Source organism: Manis pentadactyla, chromosome 5 (assembly GCF_030020395.1).
Source record: "Manis pentadactyla isolate mManPen7 chromosome 5, mManPen7.hap1, whole genome shotgun sequence".
In the NCBI taxonomy this organism is placed as follows: Eukaryota; Metazoa; Chordata; class Mammalia; order Pholidota; family Manidae; genus Manis; species Manis pentadactyla.
The window spans coordinates 17520326-17539326 of NC_080023.1; the positions used below are offsets into that span (position 1 = coordinate 17520326).

General features: G+C 36.4%; 1 protein-coding gene across 1 annotated transcript in view; it reads right to left on the reverse strand.

The window, feature by feature from the left end:
* Window positions 1-19001, reverse strand: part of ADGRA3 (adhesion G protein-coupled receptor A3) — a 108255-nt gene that overhangs the window by 14585 nt on the left and 74669 nt on the right. Inside the window, exons 11-14 of the mRNA XM_036921012.2 lie at window positions 18822-18983; window positions 16615-16818; window positions 9511-9724; window positions 9093-9301 (exon numbers count right to left, since the gene is read on the reverse strand). Coding sequence (XP_036776907.2) covers window positions 9093-9301; window positions 9511-9724; window positions 16615-16818; window positions 18822-18983 — 789 coding nt within the window. The remainder of the gene's footprint in view (window positions 1-9092; window positions 9302-9510; window positions 9725-16614; window positions 16819-18821; window positions 18984-19001) is intronic.

Sequence of the window (19001 nt, forward strand, 5' to 3'; positions counted from 1 at the left end):
CACATATATATGTTCTTGTTCTACATCTGCTTTTTGAATACTGACTTTACTGTGAGGTCACGTGGGTGATTCCAAGGGGCAACCACAGACTTCATCCTTATTAATGCCCTTTAAGTACTGCTTATCATTCTGTATATTCATTAGCTAATTAGGCACAAGACAGCAATCTCTCCGAGTCAACATAGCCTAAATAGATCTCTAACTGCCTGCAATCAAGTTCAACTCCAAGTTTCAACAAATATAAATAGACCACATGCTGCACCGTCCTGGAGACATAACAAATAACAAGATGTGGTTCCTGTCCTTGAGGAGCTGAAAGTCACAGGGGAGACAGATGCACATCAGATCACAACCACCTGTGATGAAAGCAAAGATAGCATGATTGTGGGAACGAAGAACTCAAAAATCAGTAAACAGTAACAGCAAATCACACAGCATTTACCCTAACTGAGATACTGTGCAAGCACTTTACACACAAAGTAACCTATGAGCTGGGTATATTATTGGCCTCATTTTATAGCTTGAAATACTGAGGCACAAGGAGATCTAGTGCCAGGAGGATTAGATCCAAGGAGTGTGGCCACCAAGCATGTGCTCCCAAACACAACGCAGATAGCGCTTTGCCAAAATGAAAACAATGGCCGTCTGAAGGCTTCCTTCCTCATAACGGACCACAGCAGGCTGGGAAGATGCCTCCACCCTGGCCACAGCCACCAGCCAAAAAAACTGGGGTTACAGGAATCAAAGCTGTAGGTTTACCAGACCCTGTCACTAAACTATTTTTCTAAACAGACTCTGAAAGCTACAGAATGCCAGCTGATGTGGGAAGGAGATGAATCTCTAGTCAGGAAGTTCTTGAGCAACATCTGAAACTGGACAAGCTAGATGAAAAAAGGAACAGAACTGGTGACAGACAGACAGATAGACAGACAGGAATGGAAGACGGCCTTGTCAGAGTACGGAAGGAAGAGGCAAATTTTCCCGCAAAAGAATCTGAAGCTAACAATATACAATTACAGGTCTAAAAAGATCAGGTCAGAACACATGAACAAGCCCCTCACCATAACGAGTGATGACAGAGGCCCACGGAGCCTGACAAATACCACAGTTAACGGGGAACTGGAGACACAATGGGGGAAACTGCATTCCAGCCTGAGTGCCCCACTACACTGTGATGAATCTCAATCCTGTAATTCATTTCCTTACTGACAAATGTTAACTGCGTACCCACCATGGCCAGGCAATTCAGGGGAACACAAAATGTAGCCCCAGCTCTCAAGGGCTGACAGTCTGTAAACTATGTACCCAAAATGAACACGAGAGAAACCTATCACCACGAATTCTGAACAATCTGCCCTCTGGGATGCCCACAAGATCTGTGTATGGTACACAGCCTCAATGTATTTGCATTCTGCAAAAGTCCAGAGTACAAGTGGGAAAATTCAAAGAACACTAGTGCAGTGAGAACAAGTAGACACTAGTAAGAATAGATACATTTCCCCCTAATCTTTATAAAAAGCTACTATTCTGATGCAGAATTGATAATTGATGATAAACTTTCAATATCTAGGATTTGGACACTAGACTCCTTTCACACTCTGCCTGCTTTACATTATTTGCTTAGGAAATGTTCAGTAACACGTTGCCACTTAGTTGCTGGCTGTATGATTTGGGGGCAGTTACCTTGCTATAATGTGGAGATGCTACCAATCACCTGGCAGGGTTTGGGTAAGGGACAGAAGGGAGGCATGTGAATGTGCCTTCCACAGTCCTTGGTAGAAGAGGACAAACCTCAGGGAGCTCGCTATTGTCTACTAAGACGTCAGACAAAGTACCAATTCAGTTCTCCAAACAGACTACGTACCATATTTACACTTAAAAGAAATCGGTATTTTTCAAAAGCCAAATGAATATGATGTAGAATGAGAAAGAAGCCAGATACTGAGCCAGAGGGCAATGACTCATAATTATAAGTCTTGATGAGACAGGCCCAAGCACCCTGGCACTGGTCAGTCAGGTCACTGCCTCCAGGGGCCGCTTTTGGTTGTCACAACAAACTGGCCTGCCCAAATCAGAGAGACGCCAAGCTGAGAAAGCGGCCTAAGGAGAGGGCCAGAAAGTTATCATTTTAGGCCTTGGGGGCCAAAAGGCAAATCAAAGCTATTACTCAAGTACTTATTAACCACTTAAAATATAAAATCAAAAAATTTAAAAGCCACTTGGCTTTACAGCATTTCAAACAAACAAATGGCAGCTGACTGACTTGGGCCCGTGGGTCAAAGGCTCACTGGGGTTTACAGACCCCTGGCATAAAGGAAACATTCTAAGGATAAGAAACACCTATCTCAATGGCACAAAATACAAGAGATTATAAGACTATTTAAGACAATTGAGAAGATAAGGATAATAAAGAAGTTAAAGAGCTAAAGCAAGAGAGGTAAAGTAGAAATCCAAATCAAAATTACTTCTAATCATACTAGTAAAAATATTTGGTCTTTGTGATACTATATCAAAAACACATCACTAAATACACTGTGCAAAAATAACCACCAGGAGACGCCCATGAGAGGAAAAAGCAGAACCGCCATTCACATCTGCAATATAGTAACAAATAAGACAGGCCGGCCGAGTCTCTGCCTCCATCACCGACATGCCGAAGCCCATTACTAAAGGGTGACCTTAGTCTCTCTTGTACATAGTACAAAGTTTAGTTAGTTAACTGGGCTAGGAAGGAAAAAGTAGTTTGAGCAGAAGCTAACTGCATCAATGCAGAGAATATCAGAACACCTGAAAGTGTGTTAAAAATTACAAGGATGAGTATTCATATTTGAACTGTTTATAGTTCATAATGCATGAGCAAAACCAAAAGTTTCTGTGATGACTGCCCTTGTACTGTTCACTATGTAACTTATTCATTATGTAAGAATTTGTTCTCCATGTAAGAACTTGTTTGTTATGCCTCAGAAGATTGGAGACTGACAAAAATTAGGCTTGGGGTGGATTAATGATTGTGCATTGAGCATTGACCCCCCCCATACAGAATTTTATTGTCGTTAACAACCATTTGATCAATAAATATGAGAGATACCCTCACAAAAAAAAAAAAAAAAAAAAAAAAAAAAAAGGACAGACTTCCAATGGTAAAATAAATAAGTAACCGGGATGTAATGTATAGCATAAGGAATATAGTCAAGATATTGTAACAGCTTGGTAGGGTGATAGCTGGAACCTAGAATTATGTATATAAATGTTTTATCACTGTGTTGTACACTTGAAACTAATGTAATGTAATACTGTGCATCAACTACCCTTCAATAAAAAATAATTATATATAAAAAAAAAAAAAATTATAAGGATGATGATTACTAAGGACCTAAACAAATAGAAGAAGAGTTTTTTTAAATCTTTGTTTACTTGATGGACAAATTCATATATTTACAAGTTACTTCTAGAATTACTAAATATAAAAATCACTGACCATTTTAAATAATTCATTATCATCCTATCAATAATAAGAATAATGATAAATCCACAATTATCTAGTCACCAGAATCTGAACAATGGAAGACAGTCTAAAGAAACATCTCAAGATATCCTGTTTATCAGAATATATAAAATCATAAAGAGCTTACTGAAAAAAAATTTTTTAATAGATATGAAATCAGAAATATAAAGAAGACAAACGAGCAGACCATGACTTATGTTGCTTTTTATCTTACCCCTAAAAAACAAAGAAGAATAATTTTAAGATTTTGCCCCCCTACCTCACACCATACACAAGTCAATTCCAGTTGAACCGCAGACCTACATGTGAAAGTTAAAATACACTGAAGCTTCTTAAACAAAACAGAGGAGAACATCTTCATGATCTTGAGGCAGGGAAAGATCTCTTAAATAGGACATGAAAAGCACTAGCTATAAAAAAAAACTTCAGAAAAATCAAGAAACTCTATTCATAAAAGGATAACATCAAGCGATAAAAAGACATTTCTATAGACTGAAGAGGTTATGTCCCCGCCAAATTCTTATGTTGAATCTAATCCCCAATGTGATGATATTAGGAGGAGGGGCTTTTGGAAGGTGATTAAGTCATGAGGGTGGAGCCCTCACACTAATAGGATCAGTGCCCTTATAAAAGAAACCCCAGAAAAGCTCTCTTGCCCATGAATCAGGAAGAGGCTCCTCACAGGATACCCACACCTGCCAGCACCTTGATCTTGGACTTCTGGCCTTCAGAATGGTGAGCAAGAAATTTCTGTTGTTTATAAGCCACCCCATTTGTGGTATTCCATTACAATAGTCCAGATGGATTTAGACAGGCATGGACTGGGAAAATCTATTTACAACACATAAATCCAACACAGACCTTCTATTCACAATTGATAACAAGAATTCCTCTATGTCAACAAGAAAACAACAAATAACCAAATTAAAAACAAGCAAGGCTCATGTGTGCAGTCTTAAAAACATAAGAACAAAAATCAAATTCATAGAAAAAGAAATCATTTTTGTGGTTACTAGACACAGCAGGGCGAGGGTGGGAAACTGGAGGACAGTGCTCAAAAGGTACAAACTTCCAGCTGTAAGATAAGTAAGTACTGGGGATGTAGTGCACAACTATAGCTAAAATCACTCTCTGGTATATTTGGAAGTTACTAGGAGTAAATCCTAAAAGTTCCTATCACAAGGGAAAAAAATATATATTTTTTGTATCTATATGAGATGATAGATGTTAACTAAACTTACTGTGGTAATCATTTCACAATATGTGTAAATCAAGTCATTATGCCGTACACATTAAACTCCAGTTTATCCACTGCTGTATGTCAGTTATACTGCAATAAAACTGAAAGAAAAAAAAATAAAAATAAAAATAAAAGGTAACAAAAAACAACAAGTCAAGACTTAAGCAACAAAAGTGGATGCCCAAACTGACAATAAGACAATGAAGAGATGCTGAGCATTACTGGTCACCAGAGAACAGGAAATTACAATCACAATCATGTATCAGAATACCACAGCTAAAGACTAAAATTAAAGCCTTACACAATATCAAGCACTGGCAAGGATGTGGAGCAACCAAAATTCTCATTATATCAATAAACTGTAAACCAATAAAACCACTTTGGTCAACTGTAGGGCATTATCTACTAAAGCTAAATATATGGATAACCTGCAATCCAGCAATTTCATTCCTGGGTGCATGTGTCCATTAAAAAGCATGTACAGGAATGAATATTCACAGAAGCTGCTTCTTGATAGCCAGAACTCAGCAACAATCCAAATGCCCATCAACAGGAGAATGCACAAATTTTGGTATTTCCACACAGTGGACTTCGAAGTAGTAATGAATAAGAATAAACTGCCGCCATACACAAAAACAAAGAGAAACCTCACAATTGGAATGATGGGCAAGAAATCAGACACAAAAGAGTGCATACTGTACAATTCCAATTATACCAAGTTTAAGAACAGACAAAACTTATCTATGGTGAGAGACATAAAAAGGGTGGGGTCTTTGAGATGGTGGTGGAAATTAACTAGAAAGAAATGGACATAGACAAGCACTCAAGTAAAAAATCTTGATTTTGATGGTAGCTAAATGTGTGCATCCCACACATAAAATATCAACCCACACACTTAAGTTCCGTGCACTCTGCCTAATATTTCAATTTAATGAAACTGGTCCCCCTCTGTTGGTACCCCTCTGATCACCAATTCCACTTCAGAGAATTCATCCTGAAGATTTTCTATGAAATGTGCAAAATAATACCATGCAAGCAGATTACTGGAAACAAATAAAACAGAGGAACATCTTTAAGAAATCACTAGGGACATAATATTCAAAGGTGAAAAAGAATGAGGAAGCTCTTTTACTTGATATGAGATTTCAGAAAGGAGATTTAGCAGACTGATTAAGAACACAGATTCCTGAAATCTAAATTCAAATCCCAATTCCAACACTAACTTTGTAAAGTTGGACATGGTACCTCTATCCCTCAGTTTCTCCATCTGTAAATGGGGGTAATGATAACTGTACTATATACCTCATGAGGTTGTGATGATGACCTAACAAGTTAGGTGTGCTACGGGAGGGCTTCAGAAGAGTGCCTACTATGTAAGTGCTTAATGAAAATTAATCACTGCCATCACCACGACCATCATCACCATCATTCTATCATCCTAAGATATTATCATCTGAAAGTATCTTCATTATTGTATATTGTGCATCATCACCATAAGATATATTGTTTCACAGAGACAAGTATGGTTTAGAACAATGTTTGTAGCATGCAACCTTTGTGTAAAAATGGAAGAAACACAGGACTAAGCATCCATTTGATTTCAACATACACGACAATCTCTCCAACAACAGGCAAGAAACTAACCTTACTGGTTACCTATTTTGTGGAGGTTGGCCATGATGGGAAAGGGGTGGGAGTCAAGTTCTCACTACACATTGAAGTGTAGAAATATTTAAACTGTTGATCCACATGAATGTAGCACCCATTTAAGAACTATGTAAACAAAATCAACGCTAGCATTCACATCCAATTAGAGTTAATGAAACTGAAGTTTGCCTTCATTCAGCAAGCTTTATATAAAAATTTAAAAGCCACACTAGAGAGACATAAAAACAAATGAGTACTTCCTAGTTTCAAATATTTCTAAGTGAATACAATAACAAAAAAGGAGAATCAAAGTTTAGAAGTTATTTTATTTTTATTACTATTACCAATATTATGGGCTACATAGTTTGGCCCTACTCATTGTCTACTTGCTATTCAGTTTTTTTGTTTGTTTGTTTCCTACTGACTGCAGCTCCTAGGAATCTTCCTGCCCCAATTGGCTATTTTTGACCATACAATTCCAAATAAACCCAATTTCTGCTTCTCTGGCTTCCAGTGAGACCTTAGGATAAGCAAACTATGATGTCTATTTGAGATTTGCAAACAAACATATTCTTTCTATCTCCTTTATTAATAAAAAAAAAATTCTTAAAAAACTAGATTAGGAAAATGTTTTATGGGTTATCTGCCAAAACAGACATTTAGACTTTCTATATAAAACCATGTTATTAAGCTAGTGCAAGAAAAATAGTATTTTATCTATTATTCAAAATAGTATCAGGTGAGGGAGATGTTGACTTCCATTTTTAAAAGGTATTTCTTCTATATTGTACGAAACTTTATTTAAAAGTAGGTACATTTCATTAACTTTGTATTTATGTTTAATAAGCAACTCTAAAAATGCCATAATATTAGCTTTATTATAGTTTTGTCAACAATTTCACATACATTTCACTTTGCTGCCTCTAGGTGGCATAGTTACATTTAAGAAAAGCAAAAGAGGCTACTCTTTGAGAAGAAAAAATCATACTACTGTATTTTAGCTTTAAAGAATTGTAGTATTGTTTTTAAAAAGGCTACAAATATAAAAGATAAAAGAATAGCTTATTCCTCCTAGAAAAGGATTATACTAATTTAAATAGTTTAGAAGTAACAGCTAGGAAGTTCAAAAATAGATGCTTTAAACTGGTATTACATTAAATACGGTTCACATGTGCAACATCATGTCATTAACAGTGAAGCTTAGAAAATGTATTTTTGTGTGTGTTTTGGATCATTTATCATGCCCAACTGCTTCCAGTTAACCATTATATACATTTCAGGCAGTGCTGTATCTCTATTATTTCTCCTTTAATACTTCACAGTTTCAGGTTATTTTATAAACAAAACCGGCATGAGAAAACACTTTGAAAGAGAAAATGCTTCATCCTTTAATTAATGCTCCATGATTTAATTCGAAAGGTTGCTACAAAATAATAAAATATGAACTTATAGAAACCCAGGCTCAGACTTGCAAAAATCAAACATATTCTATTTGTGAGGAGAATCCTAAACTATCAACACTAAACCCAGAAGGATAAATGATGTATACGAGTACATCTGAATCACACTAGTGTAGACTCCACCCACCATCAGTCGGGCTGAAGAGCAAACAAGTGCCGGGTATACTGATAAGACACTCCTTCCGCCCTGCTGCCTGATCCACCTGCTCCTCTGCCTGTCTGCCTGGCATGCTGGCTAAGTTATACCAAGTTGAGGAGCAAAGAGAAAACCAAAGAAAGAGTTGAGGAAAATCTATTCTAATTCAAACTTGATTCGAGACCATTTCTACTGGCAAGTGCCCTTTTGCTTTTTAAGAAAAGAGTAATTCACAGAAAGTAAAATACATCACATTTCAAGATTGTTAGTGCTTTTATAAAATAACACCTAGATAACAGATTCAGAGCTAGAGACAGAAATAGAACACAGGCATCCTCACTCCTAGTCTAGCCTCATGACATTTCTGGGACATGTCTTTCAGATTCATCAGGAATTCCTTCCACGACACTCTAAATGCATGTATTCGTAGTCCAAGATGTTAGTATCCTATAACAGTAATGTAAAATAAAAACTAGTATGGTTAATTTAATAATTATCAACTCAAGTAACTTATTAATAAAAAATCCTGTTCCTATATATTAATAACCACTTTTACCAAAGACTAATAGGTTTGGAAAACAGTAAATAAATGAACAGAAAACATCAGCTCAAGTAGCATTCATAAGACATTATTTTTGTCAATACTGTCACTTGCAGTGACTAAACTGAAATTATCACCATTATCCTAAATTCAAAAGGAGTCTAAAACTCATTACATTTAGTGGGAAAAGACACTAGATGGCAGAGAAGGAAAATCACTCTTCACTGTCTATGCTGGGGCAAATAAGCTACTCTTTCTGGGCTGACAGTTGGTCTGTGTAGACCCAAGATATTTCCAATTTTAAAGTCATATTCTAGTTGAACTGATTCACTTATAAAGTTTATTGAAAATTCCCACAACAAATTCAATCCCATATATTTCACTTGGTAGTAACTCAATTTCCCTTTAAAGTCAGAATTATACTAAACATCACTTCTTAATTAAAGGGAGTAACTTATGATAATAGTTAAAAAAAATCTTTTTTATTACATGTGAGCTTAATTATGCATAGGAAAAAAACTAGAATACTTAGTGTTTATGCATAAAGTTAACAACTGCTATACCATTAAAACTGCATAGTTACTAAGGGTGTAGCACTGAATGGTTGTGATATTTTCATCTGAGTAGAGTATATGGCACCCATCTGACTTCCAGCCTCCCTGTCCATTCAGCAAATCGAAATCCCACTGGGCGGCCACAGCATCTGCTCCATGTGCAATTCGACGCAGCGTCACATTAACTGGGATGTGGTGGGTATTTACATTCACACCATCTGGAGAAAATGGGAAATAAAAATATTTCTGAAACGAACTTCATAAACAATTAAATGCCAACTTATACCCTAATGGGTACTCTGCACTATCGTTTTTTGCTAGTGACTCACTAAAAAAGAGAAGAAACAGAAATAAGCAATTTTAGGAACAGTGAATTATAAAGTTACATTGTCCAGTGATTACGGGATTACATATGCCACAGACTCACCTATTTTGGTGAGAATCACTGGGGTAACCACTGTACGCCGTTTGCCGTCATCAGCCAAACTTGTTGAATTCCCGGTGGCTGGGAAAAGCTTCCCGTTGCGGAATGCGATGAGTTGAAGCTTATACAGAGAGTCATCAGTTGGTCTGATTTCTCTTTTTTGCTTTGGTGAGAAAAGGGAAGGAGGAAGCTGAATAGAAGCTTCCACAATAGTATTCTAAATGCATATTAAAGACAAAAACAAGAAAGGTTGCCATGTTAGTATGCAGAAACCAGAAGGAATATTTTAAATAACTACGAATGTTTCCTAATTATATGCCAAATATATTTTTTAATGCATTCAAGAAATTTAGTAGTTAAAACAATCTCAGTTAAGTGAAATGTCTGAATACCACATGAAATCACAGAGCAACAGAAGTATAAAATAAAGCCTCTATTTCAAAGAATGACTGTAGTAAACAAGAAATTTCAAACTATAAAGTGAATTTTCCCACGATAACATCTATTGCTAGGTTGACAGCATTAAACAGATCAGGAAGCTTTGTAATCACTGTATCAACTTTACAATGACAAATACGGTAAATAAGCACAAATGCAGCATATCACAAATGTGTGTTTAATTAATTTGGGCTTATGGAACTTCAAGGTGATTTACGACAGACTCAAACTGTCAAACCAAAGAAAGAAATGATACAAACATGGTAAAAACTTCGTAAAAGATTAGTTTAGATGCAGCAAAGTCCTATTTTAGCAGAAGTTTCCCTGAAACTGAGAAACTAGGTTTTGTGAGAAAAACAAAGTGACAGAGAATGCTTGCTGACCACTGAATGTTTAAGACTTCTTTATTAAGAATTTTTGAATCGTAAGTTACTCTGCATTCAATAAAAGATAAATCTATACACCAAGGAGCTAAATGATTAACTATGTGAAAAAATTCCCTATTTTAAGAACTTAACAAAAAGTCTTTCTTTTGGCACTGATCTCTCTCTTTCCAATACAATGTTCATGCTGCCAACAGCATTTTCTCTTAAGAAACAAATCTGATCTTGTTATTTCAGTTTAAATAGCACCTTGTTTCTCCAATGTTTAGGGAATACTGTCCAAAACCTCTGGGTATGCCATGCAATTTGGCTAAAATCCACATCTCAAATTTATCTTTTAATATTCCCTATACTGCAACATATAACCTGGTCACACTAATTTTATCAACTTTTAAGATCTATGTTTTGTTCCCTTGTGCATGCTGCACGTACCAGTATCTCTAGCCGAAATGCTCTACTATTTATCTGCCAAACTCTTAAACTGGTCAGATTTTATTTTTACCAAGATCATTCTGTTGGCATGGTCAAGAATGGATGAGAATGAGAGTGCCTGAGAGCCAGGAGAAAGACTTTACATGGTCCTCAAAATAGGGCTTTTTTTGGATGACTGACTACATGACTCTCCTGTATATTGTTTTTACATTAGTTGCTCCCTCTTCTGGACTCATGCAGCATTGTGCACCCTTGTCTACGCTAACTACTATCTGCAGTATCACCAAACTTAACTGCCTGCTCCTCTAATGAGAGCAGATGGATTTCTGGGGGCAGAAAATCTCATTATCTTTCTGTCTGGACTACCCCCCATGTTAATAACAGTTCCTAGTGCTCATATTTGATGAAAGTAGGCCACTGTTTATAAAATTTTGAAAGTTTGTGTGGCATGTTTATTTTAAAAGGAAGTTGTGTTTATTTTACTTTAAAATTAGTTTTTAACTGCTACACTTAGAACAATGTTGGAACACTAGAGCTACACACAAGTATCTGTTGAACAAAGTATCTGGGAAGCTTGAATACTGACACTTAGAATATTACTTTAAATTGAAGACGCCAAGAAAATATTTAGTAGAAATGTTTTGTCAAAGAAAAATTCACAAAAGATTCGTTATTCTCACTTACAAATATAACCTTATGGAGAAACAAAGTTTGCTATAAATTCATTTGCTAATATAGTAAATTTCTATTTTATATAAGTTTATCTTAAGTATGTAATGGGGCATGCAGAAAAAGGAAAAATATCAACAGATTAATTAAAAGACAAAATTCTGATAAAGTATTATATACTAGACATTTATTACTTGACTATAAAATTCAATAAAATAATTTTGTTGTGAACACAAAATACTCAAAAAAAAAGCACAGCTCTCTGGGAAAGCATTGCTTATGATAAATCAAATTGATTTTTAAAAAAGAAGTCACCCTAACGCTTTCTAAAGGAGGGCTAAAAAAGGAAATGATGTCTATAATTTCTAAAAGTCAAAAATGTTTTCTACATAAGTTTAAACATGTAAAACCATCCAAAAAATAACAAATAAAAACTCAGGTGTATGAACAGATCATTGTGAGAGGTACATATTCAAGGCTGTACATACTATGGCTTCTAAAATATCTTTTCAAGTCCAATAAGGAATACTACTAAACAGTAACTATAGGTTCCCTGGGAAGGAGACAGATGGTCTGGGGTACTGGAAAAGCAAACTTCAGATCTATCAATAATGTTTAGATTTTTATAGAAAGACTGTAATACTTGTGTATTTCTTTAAAAGAAATGTCGATCATTTATTATGGAAAGATTATAAATCTAATGAAAAAAAATCACTGAGAAGCAATTTGTTACACTTACCAAGATTTTACCTTTACCACTTAACTGGAAGGCAAGGAACACCAAGTTTATATTTACATTTAACCATGTATTTATTTTTAAATGTATAGATTACAGCTATGAAAACAAATATAAACACAACAATCATAGCTAATTAGAAAAATCTCTCTTAGCCCTTGGAAATGCATGCTTTGGAATCTAGTATTTTTATGGAAGATCATATGCCACCCTTGGGGAGAGGAACACTGGATCTGAGACAAGAAACCAGGATTTGGTTTACACTTAACACTGCACAGTTCTGTTTGCCCTCTCTGAGTCTCATCTGTCACATGCCGCCAATGATCTTTCTAACAAATGACTGTGAAGACCAAATGGGATCATGACCATGATAAAAACAAAAGGCTACAGAACCATGAGTGGAATTTTATTATTATTATTGCTGCAATCTGGCAGGTAGTTACCTGGAGGCTGGAGAGAAAGGAAATGCCTTAAAGTGAATAACCTACCAACAATAATCTAGGATCTCATCATGTTTTATATCTACAATTTACTTTTGGTATTAATTTCAATACTAAAACTTGATAAAGTACAAATGAAATTAATATCATAGACGTCTTAGGGTATTGCAAAACTCCTGTATATTTCCCCATTTACAATGACATTAAACTAAGAAGAAAATAAGTTATCATAAGAGATGTTAACCTCAAATACTTCTACCAGATTATATCATCTTTCCTTATGAAACAATATGGGATTCTGACATTATCTAATTTATAAATTAAAATTTTCTGAAATCCTAATTTTGTTGAATTCTATAGAATTCTAACTAATATAAGAATAAGTCAAAGAGCCACCTGGTTTAAAACAAAATACTACTTTACTCATGTGTTCTTGACTATCTACTCACTCAATTTTAAATTGATATGTATGATGTATACTAATTGTTTTCTTGTGTATAATTAGTTGTTAACTGCACACCACCTTTTGATTATCTCACTGCTAAAGATTGGCAGGGATTATGTTTGCCTTTAGAATAACTTTTAACTGACTTTCTTTGCTAATTAAGTCTGGTTGTTCATTTTTATTCAACAACATTTACTGGATTTTGTTACTCTGTGTTTGGCACTACGCAGAGTCTAGAGATATACCGTGAATGAGTCACGGTCCATGCTCTCAAATATTCATAATCTAATAAGGGAGAGACAACAACAATAAAACAATAATAATAAGAGCTAATATTTATTAAGTCCTTACTCTGTGCTGGGACTACACATTTGCCTCATTTTATCCTCTCAACCCTTTAAGTTAAGTACCATTTCATGATACTTATTGTAAAAGATCAGGAATTGACATTCAGAGAGGTTAAGATATTTGCCCCAGTTTGCACAGGTGTCAAGTGAGGGAGCAGAACATGAGTCCAACCTGTCTGCCTGCACAGAGACCACATCTTAGTTACCATATCCCACAGCCTCTCACTATAACCCAACTCACCACAATATATCAGCTTCTAATTATTCTGGAGAATGAGCAAAGCACTACAGGACTCACAGGCAACAATGAATTCTAAGGACGAGAATGATATGAAGGTCCCGTGTGAATAGAGTCTCAGAGGGACAGCAGCACGAACTTCACCGAGCATGGCCAGGATTGAGGGCAGGAAAAAGGGCAGAAATGAAGGCAGGAGCATAAAGACAGATACGACTGGTCTGGAAAATTAAAAGGACTTGGAATTTTAAAATTAAAATTAAAAGTTGGCCTAAAGCCCTAGATGTCTGGGATGAGAGAAATGCATAGGGATGTGTAGAGAAAAAATGATTTATCAATAATGGCGAAGAAAACTCTGAAGAATGAGTCCTTTTTGGCTATTATTACAGCTGAACTCAAAATAGCAGCAATTTCTAAAATTCTTAGTAGTTTATCAAAAACAGATACTATTATGTGATATTAACATAGTCTGAATTAAGACACCATCAGTGGAAGGTAGAACAGATTTAGTGCTGAGAGTCAGATGCCAGGTAACTCAATATCCAACCCGCCTGGGCCCGAGGCCAGGCTCTGGAATCCACTGACTCAAGCACAGTGACAGAGAGATGAGCAGAGGATATGGCAAAGTGAGGGGGAGAAAGGAGATGAGGGTAGGCTAGGAAAGGACCGGCAGGACGGCATTACATAAGATTTCTTGAAGTAGCATTTCTGCTGGGTGTTAAAACACAGCCAAGTTGCTGAGGAGAGGAAGAGGAGGAGCAGGGAATTCTAGTAGAACAATTAGCATGAGCCTGGCCTAAGAATGGCTGGTGGCTGCGAGTGGAACCGAGGCAAGTTTGCTGGTATTGGACGAGAGAGGGGGTGTGAGGAGATGTGGAACAAGAGGGCAGAGATGCCAAATGATGAGGCTGCCCTTCGGCCAGCCTCCAGAGAGCCATGGCGCTGGTACGCTATAGGCAGCAGAGCTTCAGATGCTAAAGGGTGGGCATCCTGGTGGTATGCCCTACCACCTACAGCATGGTGGAAGAGGCACTTGGTTCTGGGGTAGTAGCTATTTGCTGAAGGGTAAGGGAGTATTGCAGTATTTTACTAAATGACATGTTTGTACTAGATGTTGGCTGAATGCCAGCTCTAGGAATGGCCAGTGTAGACAAGGATTGATTTCTAAGGAAGAGCCTGAACACAGAGACTAAATAGGAAGTCACAATGGTTTGGATGATCAAAGATGGAAGTCCAAACCAGGCTGTGATGATGGTGAAGAGAGAAGAACAGAGAGCCAAGAAATATGCAGGGAGCAGTTCAAGTTATGCTCCTAGTGCTAACTAAGGATTGCCTTTCTAGGGGTTTTAACCCCATATTCTCTGATTCAAGGATAATATAATCAATAATGAGATGTTCATGCTGTCCAATTAGGATATTCAAGGCATTAGAAACTAAAGGACAAGTAAAAAGATGGAGAACTGGCCTAACATGAAGTTAGAAATGTATAGAAAATTTGCCGTTCAAGTGCTAAAGCATTTTGTGCTGCTGACATAATTTTTAACTAATTTTGTGTCACAACAGATATGTTCCCTTGTCAGTTTAATCATGTCCATCAACAAAGCATGAATAATAGTGTGATGTGTCCTTGGTTTCTGGCCACAAGAAGATCTTCAGAGGAAAGAATAGTATGAAGTTGACAAATCTAAGTATTCACTTCTGGCTTTCTGCTTTAGCAGGGAGAAAGTCTCCTTACCCAGAGGGGTAGGTTGTGAAAATGATGAAGTGCAGGGATTCATCATTTTTAATCCCTTTCTACCAACTATGATCATCTAAAGTAGACAGGTTCATCAATTTTAAGTGTTCCTCAAAGACACACACACTTTCTCTCCTGGGCTTACGTGTGATGCTGTTTCTATGCCTTTTGTGGTACGTTTTTTGGCCAATGAAAAACACAATAAGGAAAGGAGCAGGTCTCCAGGAGTACTGCTGGGTGCAGTAAGTACTCTCAGGAAGCCAAAGCAACAAATAAATCTTACCAGATTCCATCTAAGTGGTATCAAGTAAATCTATTACCGGTAGACAGTCTGACCCAGTTAAGATTGTCTTAGATGGTAGAGAAAGCTGGATTATTTCTAAATTTGGCAAACTGGCTCTCCTTATGGAGATCAGCAGGGTGTGACAAGAAACATTAATTCTTCATTCATTCATTCAGCCAATATATACTGAGTGTCTACAATGTACCAGGGCAGCTAACACCTATTTGATAAGTTCTTACGCAGCCATTAAAGTGACCTGGATATTGTCTGTGATATAATTTAGAGGTACACCAGAAACAAACAAACCAAAAATACAGTGTAACTAAAATCCACAGAGAACACAATTGCACATGGCCACACAAAGCTAAATGAAAAACTGTCATTCTATCAGGGTGCTGGAATTATACTCCACTATCTGCTTAGTGTACTTTTATGAAACAAGTCTAAGCCCCAATTTTAAAAGTACTTTCAATTTTGCTTGCTGAAATAAAACACACATTTTCTGGACACATATCACATTTGCACCTCTCTGCCAAAATTCTTGGCATACAGCTTGCCTGATTAAATGCCCAGTCTCAAGGCTGACTTTTCCATTAGGGCCAATAGGCATATAGCCAGGGGCACGCAATACTTTAGGAGGTCTATAAAAACGTTTTCATGTCATTAAAATCAGGAGCATAAAAATGAACTTTAAGGTCAAAGAAACTGTTCTTACATGTAATATTACTATATTTGTCTCTTCATCATTATAGTTATAAAATTTGATATTTTTGTGTAGGTCAAAGGACAAAAATGTGTAGTCATAATGTGTCCCTTGCTGGTCTGAATTTCTTTTAAAACAAAAGCAATACCAATAGCCCCACCTGCAAAAAAACTTTAAATAAGATTATTTTGCAAAGCAAAACATTCTGAGTATTATAATCTAAATGTAAAGAGTCTTATGTGATTAAAGAATATAACGTACCTTCAGTGCCAGACTTGAAAATGTATTTGAAACATTGCACTTAAAGCTCAGCTGCTTATCTAGGTTTCCATCCAGATCCCGCCTACCATAGTCGGAAAGGCCTGTACGGTCAGAGGCTGCCACTTTCTGGAACACGGTACATGTCATCCCAGTGAAGCCAGTAGCCTTGATGACATAAGCTTCCAGAGCAATATTGGGTGAATACTTCAAAAGTCAATCAAACAAGAGTTAGGAAAGATTTATAATTTGGGGAAAGAGCACTTTCAAAGAGTTTTCAAACAGGAAACACTATACATAAGCTAGAAAAGAAAGCTCAGGTTCTTACTAAACAAAGACATTGTCTAAACAACTGATAGGATAATAAAGCTGCTGGAAACAAAAGGATGTCCTAAAATAGAAAGATACCAAAGAAAAAAAGAACAAGTCATTAAGTATAGAGGACCAGATATAAATGAGAAGTCAATTGAAATAATTTAAGAGCAATTTGGAGGAAACTATAAACTAAAAATGGACAATCAGCTTGTAAGAAAAATCAGCTGGAGAAATCAGCGGACTCCCCTTAATGACTGTACACAGGAGTATTGGGGTTTGGGAGATACACTTAGAAGGTGCCTCCTTCAGCACTTCATGCCGTATTTGCTTTCTTCTTTCACATGGAGATGAAGTTAATTCTTCCCAGGCCTACAGCTTCTCTTTCCTTTCTTTAAAATGATTAAGTCTATGCTTACTATATAGACAAGGCACCATTGTAAATACCATACATGGACAAAGTTCTCTGTAAATTTTTTCTAAAGCAGAGGACTTTTTGGCCAGGTGTCTAAAATCTATTAGGAAGATAATATAAAAATTAAAAATATAAAAGGCAAGGTAGAATTTGACAAGTGCTTTATGAATGGTAGAAAATAATTTATGGTTCCCCAAATTTTCAAGACCAAGGAATCTCTGCATTAGTTTTTGCCCCAGATGACATATTGTGAAAAAGGTTACTACATTCAATTACATTTGTTAACAAATTATATTCTAACTTTTTATCAAAGACATATATAATAATGACAAATGTGGAAAACCTCATTTGAAAGGAAAAAAATTACCATTTTTAGGTGCCCTTGAAGCCCTATCAGATTATAGGTAAATGTATTCATTTTCTGGAACACTTTTTACATTTTGCAGTAGTGTGCAAACACCCATTATGACCTTTATCATATCCTTGGGTTCTCTGAATAAGTGATGAGGTTCAGAGAAAGGAAGAAGTTCGCTGAGCTGAGTAACAAGCAAGACTAAAGCATGAGATTTAAAATGCATAAATGAACTGGCATGGACCAAGTGTGGCTGTAAAAATAGCAAGTGGGTTTCAAGTAAGACCATGTATCTGAGAAGGAAATTGCCGTGTACTGTGTTGTCAAAAAAGTAGCCATGACAGGCCTCCATTTTATTTAATATTCAAAAAAGTAATCCTAAACTGAAGTGAGCACAAGGACTAAAACATGGGATCAAAAAGGTTTCACTGATCAGTGGAAAAACAGGAATCTTGAATTGTATAAAATCACAAGAGGAATTACAGAATGGTGTATGACCCCACTAAAATACTTAGGAAAAGAAAATCATGGACGTGTTAGGGAATGATACATTATTCGTCCTACTTGCCACATTTGTAGAACAAAAAGTAAGCAGTACATTAAGAAATTTAGAAGTTCATTTTCAAATAAAATTTTATACTCTTTAACAGACTGATCATTAAATATAAACAACTCATTATCCCAAGTGTGGAACTGACTGAAGATGCCAAAAGGTTCACAACGGTTGGCGGGTATCCCAGTTTTCTTTGAAACTGACCCCTGAGCAAGCCATCAAGCACTCTCTCCAAACACCCTTCAGAGCTCAGGACAGAGTATCAGCTGGGAAGGATGGTTGGCATGTGGCAGTACACCAATTCTATGGTGTGCTTATTGGTGTTTTAGAAAGTTGCAGAAGAGTAAATGGTGATAACCATTCAAATTACAAATTAAGAAAGTATTTTCCAGTTTCGAAGTAAACAGATTACTCAAAAGCAAAATAAGATTTTGAAACATTTGAGAACAGAAAATTCTGTATAATCAGCAATAACAGAAAATACCCACTTCATAATGGGGAAGAAATCTCTCTCTTTTGAGTTAGAGTTGCTTTATATGAATTCTTTTCTTATAATTCTAGGATAACGTTACACTTACTGTTGAATAAACATGAGCTCCACTTGCTAGTCGGTATGTAGCGGTGCGCTGTAGACACTGAACGATCCTACTGCAGGCTTTAGCTTCCCTCTGTGCCAGCCACAGAACACGCTCATCAGCCAACATGATGTTACTTGCAATGTCAACCATCACATCACCGAGCTAGCAGGCGTGCAGGAG